This window comes from Leopardus geoffroyi, chromosome A2 (genome assembly GCF_018350155.1).
Source record: "Leopardus geoffroyi isolate Oge1 chromosome A2, O.geoffroyi_Oge1_pat1.0, whole genome shotgun sequence".
NCBI classification, from domain to species: domain Eukaryota; kingdom Metazoa; phylum Chordata; class Mammalia; order Carnivora; family Felidae; genus Leopardus; species Leopardus geoffroyi.
The window spans coordinates 11,742,278-11,758,209 of record NC_059331.1 but is presented as its reverse complement, the minus strand read 5'-3'; the positions used below and the strand labels follow the sequence as shown (position 1 = coordinate 11,758,209).

At 48.2% G+C, this 15,932-nt stretch overlaps 1 protein-coding gene across 2 annotated transcripts; it reads right to left on the bottom strand.

Annotated features, from left to right (window-relative positions):
• Nucleotides 1-782: 782 nt before the first annotated feature.
• LOC123605463 (C-type lectin domain family 4 member G-like) lies at nt 783-15,726 on the bottom strand. Of its 2 annotated transcripts, XM_045492375.1 has the most exons (8): nt 15,722-15,726; nt 5,207-5,270; nt 4,931-5,041; nt 4,647-4,700; nt 4,476-4,565; nt 3,986-4,137; nt 3,017-3,120; nt 783-1,248 (listed from the first exon to the last, which is right to left on the bottom strand). In XM_045492375.1, exons 2-8 carry the CDS (start codon nt 5,241-5,243, stop codon nt 1,122-1,124), a joined length of 675 nt encoding a protein of 224 aa, XP_045348331.1. In that variant the 5' UTR covers nt 5,244-5,270; nt 15,722-15,726; the 3' UTR covers nt 783-1,121. The 2 variants fall into 2 exon arrangements, with proteins under 2 accessions (XP_045348331.1, XP_045348332.1); XM_045492376.1 differs by lacking the exon at nt 15,722-15,726 and having other exon boundaries at nt 4,931-5,036; nt 5,207-5,276.
• Nucleotides 15,727-15,932: the final 206 nt, after the last annotated feature.

Below are 15,932 nucleotides of genomic sequence, written 5' to 3'. Positions count from 1 at the left end.
TGATGAACTCCTGTGTCTCAAGGTTTAATAATTACAAACACTCGACCAATTGAGTTTCTTACAATCTTCCCCCTTATTTGGTTTATCATTTTATTTGTTTTAATTTTTTTTTTAACATTTATTTATTTTTGAGACAGAGAGAGACAGAGCATGAATGGGGGAGGGGCAGAGAGAGAGGGAGACACAGAATCGGAAGCAGGCTCCAGGCTCTGAGCCATCAGCCCAGAGCCCAACGCGGGGCTCGAACTCACAGAGTGCGAGATCATGACCTGAGCGAAGTCGGACCCTTAACCGACTGAGCCACCCAGGCGCCCCTGGTTTATCATTTTAAAGAAAATCCCACAGAGTACACAAATGTACCCCTATGTATTACCCATGTTCGTGTTAGTATAGATTACTAACATATAGTGATATATCTCTATCTATCTATCTATTTATCTATTCACCCATCCACCATCTGTCCATGTCATACCATTAGCACACCTAACAAATAAATAAAAATGCCTTAATGTTTCCTGATATACAATCCATACTCAAATATTGTGATTTTTTTAAGCTTTTTCTAATAAAAATCCAAACATGGTATACATATTAATTGAGTTACGTCACTAAGACTCTTTTATTTTTTATATGAGATTCAAATTTTATTTGTGTTTTTAATTAATACGAAATTTATTGTCAAATTGGTTTCCATACACCACCCAGTGCTCCTCCCAACAGGTGTCCTCCTCAATGCCCATCACCCACTTTCCCCTCCTTCCCACCCCCCGTCAACTCTCAGTTTATTCTCAGTTAAGACTTTTTTATTTTATCTATTTATATTTTATTTTATCATATCTAATAATATGACATTTGCCTTTCTGTCATTTTTTTTTCAAAACTAGATTATTTGTCTTGTAGAATGTCCTACATGATATATTTTGCTCATTGTTTCATCCTGGTGTTATTTTACATGTACCCCAACAAAATTTAGAAGTAAGGGAAAGAAAGGGAGACAACGCTACCAAGAGGACTAGGGCTTTCAGGAGACCCCCTTTTCTGCAGCCAAGCTGGGGAATTGTTATGAGGTCACATATCAAGACAATCTTTCCCAAGACTGAAGACAGAGGAAAGGGAGCATCTCAGCAGACCTGTGGCTTCTCACATATCCAATGATACCAATACGCATAGCATGTAGTAGAGGACCAAGAGCCAGAACCCATCAGGAAGGCACAGTCATAGTGAGAAGATCTGGTATCACGCCAGTTGCTGTGAAAACAAACACAAGGATCAGCCCGGTCCCTTAACCACAGTGCTGGGCAAGCCACACTCAGCCATGCCCAGCTGGGCTCACCAACAAGATCCCAGAAGAGAATAAGGCTACTGGCAAAGGTCTTTCCTTGGGGATATGTGAGTAATCTTAAAAGTAAAATATCTTAACCATATATTACAGCACTGTGTTTACATGAAGGAAATATTTACATTGGGAGCTTTATCATTATCTGTTGTGTGGGGCCATCCTGGGCACTGTAGGACATTGAGTGGCATGGCTGGTCTCTACCCACTCTCCATTGTGACAACCAAAAATATTGCAGTGCCAGATGTCTCTAGGAAGAAATCACCAACTTTTGAGCACGACTGTTTTATAATAATCACCTGGTGCAACTTCTTGAATTATAAATGAAACAAATGAGGCCAAACTGGACAAATGACTTAACATCCCTGGATCTCTGAGATTAAGTTTGAGAACATGATGTATTTGAATGTCTGGTGTATAACAGGTGACAAGTCTGTCAAATGATCCCATACTCTCTTTCCTAAACATTTCTTGAAATGCTTATAACACTCACTCACTCATTCATTCCAATATAGTTCATTGTGCACCTGCTGTGTACCAAGCCCTGTACTGGAAACTGGAGACACACCCATGTGTTGGAAGCCTGCTCCGCCCTAAAGTAGCAGCCTGTCTGATGGGCAAGACATACATAGGCAAAGGAAGATCATAATTAACACAGCTACAAAACCACATAGGGTATGACTGGGATATTAAGGGAGTTGGATTAATTCACGCTGGGCACAGGATGGGTTCTTCTATGAAGCTTGACACGAGCCAGTGAAAGATGTTCCAGATAGATGACACGGCAGGAACAAAAGCATAAAGATAAGATACAAGACAATATCCAAAAATATGAGTCATTTACCACACAGCTGTGGCAAGGGGATGGAGAGCCCTTGGGAGTGTAGGAGATGTGGGTATAAAGATGAATTGGCACCCACTATGTGGGAATTGAAAGGTGCCATCTGAAGATTCTAGGTTATCCATGTGGCACTGAGGAATCGGGTGTTTCCAAAAAGTATATCAAGGGCGTGTTTTAGGAAGATGGCCCCTTGAACTTGACTAGAGCATGGGTTGATGAAGGTAAGACTAAGTACAGGATATACAGCAATTGTCCTGACCTGAGCTGAGGCAGAAGCAGTGGAAGTGAAAGCAGATGTAGTCAAGATGGTCCAGGAGGCTTAGCGTGTGGCTCTGGTCAAGTGTGTAGACACAAAAAAAGTTCAAAAACAGATGATGACCAGAATGTGAGGTCACTGAATCATACGTGGAGGGGTTAAGACTGGATCCCCTGGGCAGTGATTCCTTGGGTGTGTTCTATAGGACACTAGAAGCTCCAGATATATCCAGATGAGCTGTGCCTCTCAATAAGCTTGGTACATCACACACGGTCTACTCCCTCTTTAGAGTGTACAATTCTCTTCAATGTATTAAAGGCACTGAGACTTCCTACAATAAAGAACTTCCTATTTAATGTTGTTTAATTATGGTTTTTACACACACACACACACACACACACACACACACACACACCTGCAGCTAACAAAATAGCAATAAGCATGACAACTGGAAATACGACAGGAAGTTTGGTTCAGGCCAAAATCAGACCCTTGAGGCAATTTGAGAATCTGTGGGAGGATGTCTTCAAGATTCAATGGGACAGACAAGCTCAGGTGTTCTGAGTCCAACAGAGACACTCACATGAAGGTAGGGACTGAGCCATCTTGCCACTTGTGAATGCCCTTTGGGTATTGTTTCCTGAGGCCAATCCAGTAGCCATTATTTTCCTTTGGACTCAGGAATTTCTGCATGAGAAGAAGGCAAAGTAAGTCAGGAAAAACTACATCCAGAGGTGAGAATGGCAGTGGAAGCAGTCCATGAACGGGACTAAGACCTAGGGGACCCCATGGGCAAGGATGTCCTCCAACGTCACCGTTGAACACATTGGCTTAAAGCTCTAGGTAGATGACCATTTCCACCATTATTATGACCTGTGTAATTGGCAAATTATGGACACTTACGGTCCTCAGGCTTTTCATTTGTAAAATGGGGGTAACAATGGCAGGTGCCTTCCAGGATTTTCTGAAACTTCAATGAGGGAAGAAGAGCCCAGTATGGCTCCTAGATGAGCACTGCCTGGTTAAAGGGTAGATAGGATTATTCAAGGGCATGGTTAACAGGGTGAGGAATCTGGACACTACTCCATAGAAAATGTTCTGGCAATCAGTTGGATTCCACTGACAAACATTGAGTCCGCTGAACCATACTGAGTGTGTCCAATCTGGTTCCAGGCAGTATGGACTCAAAAATGAGTCAGAACCACCCCTAGCCGGGAAGTTCTCCATGCGCAAGGAGATGAACCAGGGATCTGGCAGCATAGTCCAGTATTAAGGGAGAGGGGGTGGGAAGGATGTTGAAGGACAAAGTTTGATCTGATGAAGAACAGGTAGGAGCTGTCCAGGTAGATAGAAGGAAGCATTCCAGACAGAAGGGCCACCACGAAGAATCATTCAGAAGCAGGACTGAATACTGGGCAACGCGGCATGCTGAAACAGCGGAAGGACATTATGAAGGACAGAATGCAGGATTTGCACTGGATTCTACAGGGAACAAGGACATGAGATTGCAATGACTTGACGGGTCTCCAGAGCACCCCTCCCTGCTTCTCACCTGCTCTGCTTGGCTGTTGATGATGACCAGGTGAGCACCCTTCTCTGTACAGTGATCCCTGGCTTTGAACCAGCTCAGTTCTTGTGTGGAAAATTGGTAGCAGGAGCCCTGAAATGCCGTCCAGTTTTCATGGCAGGGCTCGCAGGAGGATTCTGGAGAAGGGGAGGGACATCAGCTCTGTTGAGGCTACAGGCTGCACTGGCCTCCAGAGGTGAAATGATCCAAACCTGTTCATCCGTGCCTCTTTGCCAAAATGAGCACAGTAGCTTCCCATGTGTTCATGCAAGAGCCGGGCCTTACCAGATGGCAGAGTGATACATGCAAGGGGCCTCACACTTTATGTTGGCATCCACCTTGACAGAGGATCGATTAAAACAACCCAACACCCGCTCGCCTGTTATAAGAACCACTACCATCAGCAGTGCTGAAGACAACAGCAGTCCTCTTCCAACTCCCAGTTCCCACCACCCAGCCCACCCTGCCTCCTTACCGTTGCCTGCCCGCACAGCTTCCGTTTGCCGGAACACCTCTCCCCACACGATGTCCCGCTCGTGCCCAGCATCTGCCAGACCCTGCACAACTAAGAGGCCCACAGAGAAAGGAGGATCAAGACCTGGCGGTGCGTGTGGGAAGGAAGCCCTCCGTTTCGTTCAGCACTCACATTGGATGTCCATTTTCTTGAGGTCTTCCTGCATCTTGTTGGAGAACAGCAGTACTAGGAGAGACACGTGCTGATGTGCTCTAGACCTTTCAGCACCCAGTTCTTTTCCCACTCCCCAAACTGCAGGCTAAGACGAGGAGGGCAGGTTCCCTCTAAAATCATGAAGTCCAGCGATGCAGTCCAGCCACCCCCTTACTGACCCATCTCTGCCCCAGCCCTGTAGGGCCTGCTTCTCAAGACTCGGTCCATGTGATTACCCATTTCCCACTGGCTCACCACCTTACCCTCAGCCAGGACCACACCTAGGATGAGGTCGAACAGAAGCAGCATCAGAGTCATTGCCAGGCAGAAAAACTTCCAGGGGTCATCCTGGGGCAGCCTTTGGTCCCTCTGTGCTGTGGGGAATGTGGCAAGTATGAGGCAGTGCACATGGTCTGCCAGGATCATGCCAGGAATGTGGAGGGATGAGGGATGGGCCTGAACCATGCCCTGGAGTGGAAAGCAAGGAGCAGTCGCTGGTACTGAGGGCACCTACTCCTGCCCTGGGCCTCTTGACTCACCCGGTTTCCCCTGGATGGGCGGATATTTTCCTTCCATGGTGTGAGGTCCTGTGTCTGTGTTCACCTGTGGCTGCAGCTCCTTCTGGTCTAGCTGCCCACAGCCCTTCTGGTTATTGTTGAAGACACGCCCATCCTATGCTAGGAAACGCCACCCCCCACGTAAACCATCAGATGTTTCCTTCCTGGCTCAGTGAGGCCCCCAAGGTCTCTAGATGGCTTATCACCAATTCACACCACCGGGAGATGGCATTAGCATCTTGGAAAAGGTGTTCTGTCTCAAGTATTCTCTGCAGCTGTCATTTCCCTCTCGGTTCGGGGGACAGTAGCCGCCCCAGAAATCTGCTTCGAAGTTTGTGGTGCATTTGCACCTTTAGGCTTCTGGTTCCATTTGTTTCAAAAAATCCCCCATTTTCTCAGAGATAAAATTGTAGTAATTTTAGCACTGGAGTTACGTTTATGCTCTCTCAGAGCACGTGGCCACTCCTTTCCCCACACGTTGGCTTTGTGACGTTACATCTTAAATGGAGAATGCGATGGGGTAAGAAGAGGCAAGCTCATGTTGATGGAGAGGCTTCTATTTACCAAACCCACTGTTAGGAAACGTTTGTACATCGTGCCATTTCACGTGTCTTTTTCTCTCTGAGTGCCATTATGATTTTTCTCCTTTTCTTTGGTTTTCAGCAGGTTGCCTAGAGGGTGTGTGTGTGTGTGTGTCTCCATATGCTGTTTGGAATTCACCCAGCTAGGATTTTCTGAGTTCCTTCAATCTGTGCTTTGTTTATCTTTCATGATTTTTATAAAGTTTTCAGAGCCCCACATCTCCTACTCATTTACTCTGATGACATGTAATACACTCCCCTAACCTATCAACCTCAGTTTCCCTATTTATAAAATGGGAATAAGTATCCCCCACCGATCAGGGATGTTCTCTGCTTAGAGATCATGGTATCTGGTGATTCACAAGCCTTCCATACATACAGCTACGGGTATTTTGAGAGGCACAGTAATACTCCTAGACTTGGCCAAGCAGGACGCCTACCTGGGTCCTGAACAACAGGGGGCCCTCAGTTTCAAGAGCGTTCCTCGAGGGAAGTCCTCCTCTGCTATCCGGGGTCAGACAAGACTGTCAGTGGCTTCCAGAAAGAGCACTCCAGCCCCCCAGGACCACAGTGAGTTCAAGTGGGTCTTGGCCATAGGAAAGAATTGTCTCAAACTTTTCACTCCCCTCTGGTGCCTGTCACCTTCCAGGGACAACCCTGGTCCCCATGTCTATTTTGGGGGGCACTCTTAAACCTCAAACACCACAAAAACACTACATCCATGAATTTTATTACAGGATGTTCAACTCCAGACTTGAGAACTGCACTCTGGCCAGTGGGAGTGGCTCGGTCAATAAACTCCACACCAGGCATCTATTGAGTCTCTACCAAGTGCCAGCAGCTGTTACAGGCGCTGGGGACACAGAGATATATCGCATCCAGTCCCAGACCCAGCAAGGATGAGCCATCGTGCTCTGGGGCAAGGCTGTGAGGGCGACATCTGCTGGTCACCATGGGAAATGTGGTCCTTGGCGCTGGAAGGGTGATGAAAAAGGCCTTCTCTGGGCTGATAGCAGAGGGAGGGGAATTCCTGCCAGAGGGATGGAGACCAGTAATGTAGAGAATGGGACTCTGTGTGGTTGGGTTACGTCCACATGCTGGGAGAACTTGGGGGAGATAAGCTATGGGCCTGAAAGCTGGACAATGGGGTTTGGAATGGATCCTGCAAAGGACAGGACATGCCCCTGCACTGTGTTGGAGAAGGGCCCTAAGGCCCACCTGTCCCCACCTGTTATGTTTGACCACTGGTAGTGACTAGGTGAGCACCCTCCTGTGCAAGGGAGACTTGCCTGATTCCAGAAAAGTTGTCTGAGGAGAAGTAGTAGCAGGAGCCCCCAGACATGGGCCAGGCATTCGTCTGGGCTCACAGGTGGATTCTGGAGAAAGGGCAGGTTCCCCTAAGGGCTGAATATTGGACATGTCTCCTTCAATTCTGCCACCCTCATTTTGCATCTCTAGGCTAAAATGAGATGGGAGCATTTTCAATTTCTTGAATGTGCCAGACTCTCACCCCAGGTCCCACCACATCCCTCATGCCTCCCTCCCATCTGCCTCAACTAACTGGTCTCAGATCACCTGCCACCTCCTCCAGGAAGCCTTTCGTGATTACCCCATCCCTGGCTGGGTCTGGTGCCTCTCTGACTCCTTGCTTCCCCCGGGGATCCCCTATCATACAGTGTTGTCCTTACCTGGTTATGGGTCACTGTCTCCCGTGACACTGTGACATCATGAGGGCAGGGACAGTGCCTCACTGGTTCCATGCTGTGTTCCCCACATCAAAAATGATTCGTGCACATAGTAAATGTTCAATAAAAATGCATTAAAGAAAACAGTGAAGGAAGGCATGCAGTGAGTGCTGTGAGACCCCACAGTGCAGGCGGCAAAGGAGGGACGTGCCATCTGAGCTGAACTCTGAAGGATGAAAAGTCTCCCGCACACGGTGCCAGGGACGGAACGGCAGGCAGAGGAACCAGCAGAGCCAAGGCGTAGAGAAGTGTCCAGAACAAGCTCAGAGGAGGCTGGGGAGTCAGACTGGAGCCAAAATGTGTAGGGACTTGGAGGCACCGCAGGACCGCCCCTCTAGGGCCCAGGAGGAGAGAGTGGGCTGGAAGGAGGTGCCAGCCTGGACTGAGGTCCAGCCAACACTCTCCTCTAAGCTCTATCCCACTGGGACAGCAGAAGAGCCAGAATGTGGGGGGAATCTGGGGGATTTTCTGGCACAACTCAAATCGGGAAAGGCATCAGAGAAACACACGGTCAACCAAGAAATGAGCTCAGGACGAAGGAGAAATCTCTTTTATTGCTGCTTCTGGATGGCCAGAGAGGTCAGGATACCAGGCTAACATCGCACACGGGAGTCAATACCAAGCCCCAGGAGGAGTGGAGACCAAGGTCTCAGTTCAGCTGCAGCTTGCAGCCCTGCCTGGAGAGGGCGCTGTGGCCCCGGACAAGTGGTTTGGCCTCTCTGGGCCTCACCTGCTCTTATGTGAAACGGGGCTGAATGAGGATAAGAGACACCATGTGTGCAGAGCTTGGCACCCAGTAGGTGCTTGGTCGACATGAGCCCCTCTCCCCGCTCAGCGCCCATTTCAAATGTTTTCTTGAACGATGGGCACCCTGCTTTCGTTTGTCTCACAGGTATTTCCTGCGCACCTGCTGTGTGCCCGGCAGTGAGTGTGTGGCCACCGGAGATAAACGGCCAATAACCAAAGTCGCTTTGAGCCACAGCCTTGCAGCTCTGCTCAGCCGTTCTCCAGGACAGGCCCGTGCATTTCTGGGTCTCGCCACCGGGTCTGAGCAGGGGTGACCGAGAAACATTGTTCAAGTGGCTCTGTCCCCCAGACGACCATCAGCCCTTGCTGGTGCCAGAGCCTTTGCTCACAGCTGCAGACGGAGAGGTGGCTCAGACCCAGCCTGTCCCCAAGAGTAGCGCCCTGCACCTGCTTCCCTCCACCGCACCGCGCCCCTGTGTCTTCCACCTGAGCCCAGACACAAGTACAGGACGGCGCCCTCTAGTGTTGGTGGTGAGTTCACTGTCAGTGGCTTTCCTTCCTGGCTCTTTGTACCTCGATGGCTCTCAGGGAGGTGGGGGGGCTGTGGCGTCCTGGGAGTCGGTTGTATCTTCAAGGCATTTATCTCCCAGATTTGAATGACCTCAGCGCTCGCTTGTCTCCCCCTCCTGTCCAGTTGCTCTTAGAGGTGGAGCTCGGGTCCAGTCACTTTCCATCTCTAGCACAAACCAGGGACACCGTGAGTGTTTATAGGACAAAACTCCCACTGCGGATTGCCCAGTTAAGTCAAGCTGAAGAAGTCTTCAAATCCTTGGTCATCGTCTTGCTTAAGAAGTCCCCCCTCCTCCCCTCACGGTGCATGGGGGGAGGAAGCCTCATGCTTGATCTGCTCTTTGATAACTGGGTAAAGTCGGAACAGGGCACACCAGCTGCTTAGTATGATAAGCATGTCCGGCCTCGGTACCCAAAGACTGTGCACGAGGTAACTCTTATCTCCAGCTCAGAGGAAGTCCAGCCCCAGCCAGCATGTGTCCAACAGCTGTGTATGCAATGCCTGAACCCTTCACCAGGGAGCCCACCGTGACTGACATACCTGCTCCTGTGAACAGTACAGTAGAAGGGCAAGGGTGGATGATGGATAACTGAATGTAGACGAGAGAGTGAGGAGTTTGAGGGAAGGAAGGCAGTTGGCTATAGGAGCCCAAATACCAACCCGCAGAGAGTAGGGAGAGTACAGATGGGCATAGGGGGCGGGTTCATGGATAAAGTGACATTTCAGCTGCAACATTTGTTCCAGGGGCAGAGTGAGAGGAAAGGGTACACCAGGCCGAAGGAGCAACATGTCCAAAGGACCTGAGGCAAAAAGATGATTGTCCCGGGGCGCCTGGGTGGCGCAGTCGGTTAAGCGTCCGACTTCAGCCAGGTCACGATCTCGCGGTCCGTGAGTTCGAGCCCCGCGTCGGGCTCTGGGCTGATGGCTCAGAGCCTGGAGCCTGTTTCCGATTCTGTGTCTCCCTCTCTCTCTGCCCCTCCCCCGTTCATGCTCTGTCTCTCTCTGTCCCAAAAATAGAATAAAAACGTTGAAAAAAAAAATTTTTAAAAAGATGATTGTCCATCCAAGGAACAGAGTAAGGCCGACATGACAGAGTCTTGGGCAGCAAGAGGGGTGAGTGGTTCAAAATGGCCTAAAATGGCAGGTGGGGATCAGATTACAGAGTACGTTACCCCATAACCCCAACAGGCGTTAGACGACACACAGTTTACAAGAGGGAGACTGGCTGTGATGTCAGTGAATTTCAGATAAATTGGGGAATAGCCATTCACACCTCAGGGGGACCTTCCAGCACACCGACTTCCCATAGGGTTGTAGTGAGAGGCTAGTTTGTTCTCTCAGCCAGTTTTATTGAACACCTATTAGGTGCCCGGCTGGGGGGACACAATGCTAAGCAGGTTCAGATTGGTCCTGCCCTCTCAGGGCTGCCAGTGTAGTGGGGAAGGAGGGGCGGTGTTGGCCAGGTAATACCCATAACTGCAGTGAACCTGCTGCAGAAGTAGAATTGTCAGCCGCCCTCGGAGCTCTGGACACGCCCACCCGCATAGTCAGCAGCTCGGAGTGATCACAGCGGCCACGCTCAGCAGCAGGTGCTTTGCACGCTTGGGTTCTGCTGCCCAGGGCCCCAGTGTGCATGTTGTAGCAGTCGGCTGTTTGCAGCTCTGGGAATCCTGTGGCTTGGGGGAAGAGAATGTCACCTCAGTTGCCACTTCTGTCTCTTGATGTTAATCAAATGGCCAGGTTTGGGCTTGAGTCTAAGTCGGAAAACTCTCTGGGGACCAGTTCTCCAGAGGGGGGTGAATCCCTGGCCCTGTCTCCACCTTGGCCCTGGGCTGTGCATCAGATCTCATCTGCCTGCAGGTCTGTGGCTGATCCACAGGGACTCTTTAATTTCCACAAATGAAGTGGAGGGTGGGGAATTGTGAGCCAACTTTTAATGAGTCCTTAAGTGTCACTGAAAATCCCATGGCTTGTTCACTAACAAAACTTGGAATTGGTTTCTAGGGATTATTATGCCAGCAGAGTTTGGCAGATTGTGCTGGGTGCATGTGCCATTGGGCTCCTTAATGCCAGTCACGTCTATGATAGTTTTAATCTAACTGTGTTCTCAAGGAAGCATGCCAAGGAGCCCCAACTGAAGGCACAGAGAATGTTGGGGTGGGGCTGGAGATGGCCAGTTTAGATGAATTCCAATTGCTGGTTAAGGAGATCCCATGACATCACCTCTGTTGAATTCCCTGGGAACTTGTTTTCCTTTGTTTTCTTCTTGTTCTATAATTTGTTGATTTCATTTATTAAACACAGATGGGGCGCCTGGGTGACTCAGTAAGCTGAGCATCCACCTTTGGTTCAGGTCATGATCTCGGGGTTTGTGGGTTTGAGCCCTGCTTGGGGCTCTGTGCTGACAGCTCAGAGCCTGGAGCCTGTTTCAGATTCTGTGTCTCCCTCTCTCTCTGCCCCTCCCTCCCCATGCTCTTGCTCTCTCTCTCTCTCTCTCTCAAAAATAAATAAACATTAAAAAAATAAGAAATAAAATAAAATAAAAATGAAAAACAGAGACCAGCTGGCCACCAGTGCAAATTGTTCATTTGTCTTCAGGTTCTTAAACACAGAGTAACAGGCAAGAGGATACTTGTGTAGTAACATGGATAGCTTCCTGCTTTAGGGCACAGACTCCCATCAGACTGCCATGGGTTCAAATCCTGACCTTGCCACTTTCTGGCTGTGTAAACTTGGTGAAGTAAATTTGACCTCTCTGAGCCTCCAACTGCAGGTGGGAAAGGAAAGCTTAATGGCACCTGTCTCATAATGCTCAATGAATGTTGGGGAGTGTCAGCACAGAATGAACAAACCTTTTAGAATCTCTACAAGTTAAGAGAGTTTCCTTCGAGCCCAAGTTAGGACAGCTGTCTGTTGTGTGAAACACGACCTTCACAGAGAGTGCTCCTGAGAATGAACAGTTATTCCAGGGTTGCATCCTTTTTTGTATCTTGCAAAGGCCCAAAAGATTATGGATTATACACTAGCACTAAATGCAGTGCACAGCACATAGGCAGGAATCATGAGTTTTATTGTAAAGGAACACAGGGAACAGGAACATTGATCGATGTCTCAAGGACAAGATGGTTTTCCTTTAAGCCACTCATTCACGAAGCAGATGCACAATGCATGACTGTGGGCCATAAATCAGGCAAAGTTTATGTACAGTGATGCTGACTTACAAAGAAATCAAGGGGCGCCTGAGTGGCTCAGTGGGTTGAGCGTCCAACTCGTGATTGGGGCTCAGGTCATGATATCACAGTTTGTGAGATGGAACCCCATGTCAGACTCTGTGCTGATAACTCAGAGCCTGCTTCAGATTCTCTCTCTCTTTGCCCCTCCCCTGCTCGTGCACTCTCTCTCTCTCTTCCAAAATAAATAAACATCTTAAAAAAAGAAAGAAAGAAATCAAAAATGGCTTCCCTTGCATGTCAGGCCTTTAGAGAGTTTTTCTCCCATCAAGAATATTGTTGGGGCGCCTGGGTGGCGCAGTCGATTAGGCGTCCGACTTCAGCCAGGTCACGATCTCGCGGTCCGTGAGTTCGAGCCCCGCATCAGGCTCTGGGCTGATGGCTCAGAGCCTGGAGCCTGTTTCCGATTCTGTGTCTCCCTCTCTCTCTGCCCCTCCCCCGTTCATGCTCTGTCTCTCTCTGTCCCAAAAATGAATAAACGTTGAAAAAAAATTAAAAAAAAAAAAAAAGAATATTGTTTTATCACTTCTTAGAGTCCTGTAGGTATCTGAGCCAACCAACCACCCCATGTCTTGAGGACTCATCCATTCACTTATTCAACCAACATTGACTGAGTGCTTTCTCTGTTGCAGGCTAGGGAACTCAAGCACAGAACAAGCAAGATGAGGTCCCTGCCCTCCTGGCATCTATCTTGAAGTGGGAAGAACATAATTCACAAGAATAGGAGCAAATAATCAAAGAGTTACACATTTATATTCATGTCTTAAAGGGAATGAAAAGCATGCTGTGATCTTAAAGCACTGTGTTCTAGGCATTGAACTGAATGCCTCCCGTGTTTATGAGATTGTTGCTCTCCACATCTGATGAGTGACTGAGACTTGCAGGTCCCAGGAGAGGAAGAGTTTTCTCATGACTAAAGTCCAAAAAGGAGATGGTCCACCCAGGGGGTAAGGAGGGCTTCAAATAGAGGTCTGGAACACCCACCATGTGATTGGGGAAATGACTCCCCCACTAGATATGGAAGGAGTGACAGTCTCCTAAATTCCTTTCTGACTGAATGGAGATTCAGTCGTCAGGGACAGAAATGTAAATTTTAGCCAGATAAATAAGTAAATAAATAAATAAATAAAACCCCCCCAAAACCAAAAAACCAGAAATCCATTGACTCCTGTCCAAGGACATGCAAAGATTGGGGGAGGCGACCTCAGGACTCTGATCATGGCATCACAGCTCTCTTCTTTGAAATTTCCACATGTGGTTTTATTTCTTTCTGTCTTTGGACAGATAAGCCTCATTCCAATTACTCTAGATGGTGGAGCCCACAGAGGGGAAAGAGGGCTTCTCTCTCCCACCACCCACATGCTTTTGTTTTAGGGCAAAAACCAGTACTTACTGTTCCTTCTCTTGTGGAATAGCCACACCTAATTTATTTTTTTTTAAGGAATAAAAATTTATTGAGAATTCCTGGGATGGTGGTTAGCCCTTCCCAACCTAGAGGGAGGAAACAACACTGTAGGAAATCACTCAGAAATTACACTGTCCCAACACCTTTGGCCAACATAGGAAGGAGCAAAACTCATTCTCTCAAAAATTGGTCAGGCTCTGTTCATCCAAGAAGGGTTGGGTGGATAGATGCAGAAGGGACCATCACATGATACTGGGGGTAGCATGGGGGTGTGCTAGACCCCAAGCCTCATCAAGGATAAGAAATGAGCCTGGTGACCAGAAACTCCACCCCCAGAGAAGAAGTGGATCGTTTTTGAGGAGGCAGCTTGGGGTCCAGCCACACCTAAAGGTTTTGAGACTTGTGTAGTAGGTGTGAATGAGTGAGGTAACCTTTGACAAAATTACATTCCCCTCACCCCCAACCCCTGGCCACCACAATCTATTCCTTTTCTATGACTTCACGTTTTTTTACATTCCGTGTATGAGTGAGGTCATATACAACATTTGCCTTTCCCTGACTTATTTTACTAAGCATAATGCCTTCAAGGTCATTTATGTTGTCATAGAAGACAGGACTTCCTTCTTTTTATGGCTGGGTAATATTCCATCATATATGATGAGGGAACATAAGGCAAACTGAGGGCAAAGTACAAGCTAGCACACTGCCCCCCCCCCCACTACCACCGGGAATATGTGTGACACTCCTGGCTACCCAAGAGCAAAGGAAAGGGGTTCATGTGCTTGCCGTGGTGATGTGGGAAACTAAGGCAAATGAAAAATCAAATTCCCTTACCATCTACAGCCCATTGACAAGTCTTTGAAACGGGCAAAGTGACCTCCCTCTAGGAGCTCAGCTGCCTCTATGATGACACTTTGCTGGGGCAAAAGGGAATCTTGGCTTAACATTATCCTGACTCCCCAGGATCCTGTGAGTCTCCTTTAACATATAAAAATTCCTTTGCTAACCTCCTTTATTTTTCATCCCCAAGTATATGTTGGCAACCATACTCCAAGCTTATGGCCCCCTGATACACATCTGAAGGGTCTCATGACTGAGGTTTTACTAAACAATAATAAATGGTGTTTCCGTAGCAACTGCTAGCCCCTCAAGGTCCTAGAAACCTTGCTTCCAAAATTCCTTAGAGACTTACTCTATCCCTGATGCCCTCCCAACCGGAAGGTATATAACCAGTTACCCGTCACAACTCCAGTGCAGCTCTTTCTGCCCACGGGTTCTGTAACTGCTTTAATAAAATCACCTTTTTGCACCAAAGATGTCTTCAAGAATTCTTTCTTGGCCATTGGCTCTGGACACCCACCATCACCCCAAAACCCCATCAGTATACGTGGGAATATATGTACACATTATATCTAGGTTGTTTCAGTGTCCTGGCCATTGTGAGTGATGAAGCAATGACCACACAGGTTCAGATGTCGTTATGTGACCATGATTTCACTTCCTCCAGATAAATTCCCAGAAGCAAGATTTCTGGATCACCTGGTAGTTCTAGTTTTAATATCTTAAGGAACCTCCATACTGTTTTCCAGAGTGACTGCAGCGATTTCCAATCCCGCCAAGGGTGCACAAGCGTTCTCCTTTGTCCACATCCTCGAGAGTCACTGTGATCTCTTACCTTTTTGACATTAGCCTTTCTAACACGTGTGAGGTGACATTTCAATGTGGTTTTTAAATTAATTTATTTTTTTAAATTTTTTAATATTTATTTATTTTTCAGCAAGAAAGAGACACAGAGCACAAGCAGGGGAGGGGCAGAGAGAGAGAGGGAGACACAGAATCCAAAGCAGACTCTAGGCTCTGAGCTGTCAGCACAGAGCCCAACGCAGGGCTCCAACCCACGAACTGTGAGATCAAGACCTGAGCCGAAGTCGGACGCTTAACCGACGGGGCCACCCAGGTGCCCCTAATTTATTTTTTAAATTGACATATAGTTGACATACAAGGTTACAATCGGTTCAGGCATACGGCATGGTGATAGGACAAGTCTGTACATCAATGTGGTTTTGGTTTGCATTCCCCTGTTGATTAGTGATGATGAGAATCTTTTCATGTACCTACTGAGCAGCATCTTCAGGTCTGGGAGGTGTGGGGAGAGAGCGAATGCATGGTCCTCAGCCTCCAGCCTGGCTCCAGGATTCTCTGAACCCTCAAACCCCACCAGATCTGAAGTATGCCTCCCCCTTCCAGCCCAGATATCTGACACCCAAGGATCAGGGGGAATTGGCCCAGCCCCCACCACTCACTGTCCCCAGACCGGGTCTCTCCACCCCGTCCTCTGCCTGGCCTGTGTTCCCCATTCAGGAAGCCAGAAACTTCCCCCAGTGAGCTCAGCTGCACTGCCAGTAGCTGACACAGGGGAGCTTGGGGGT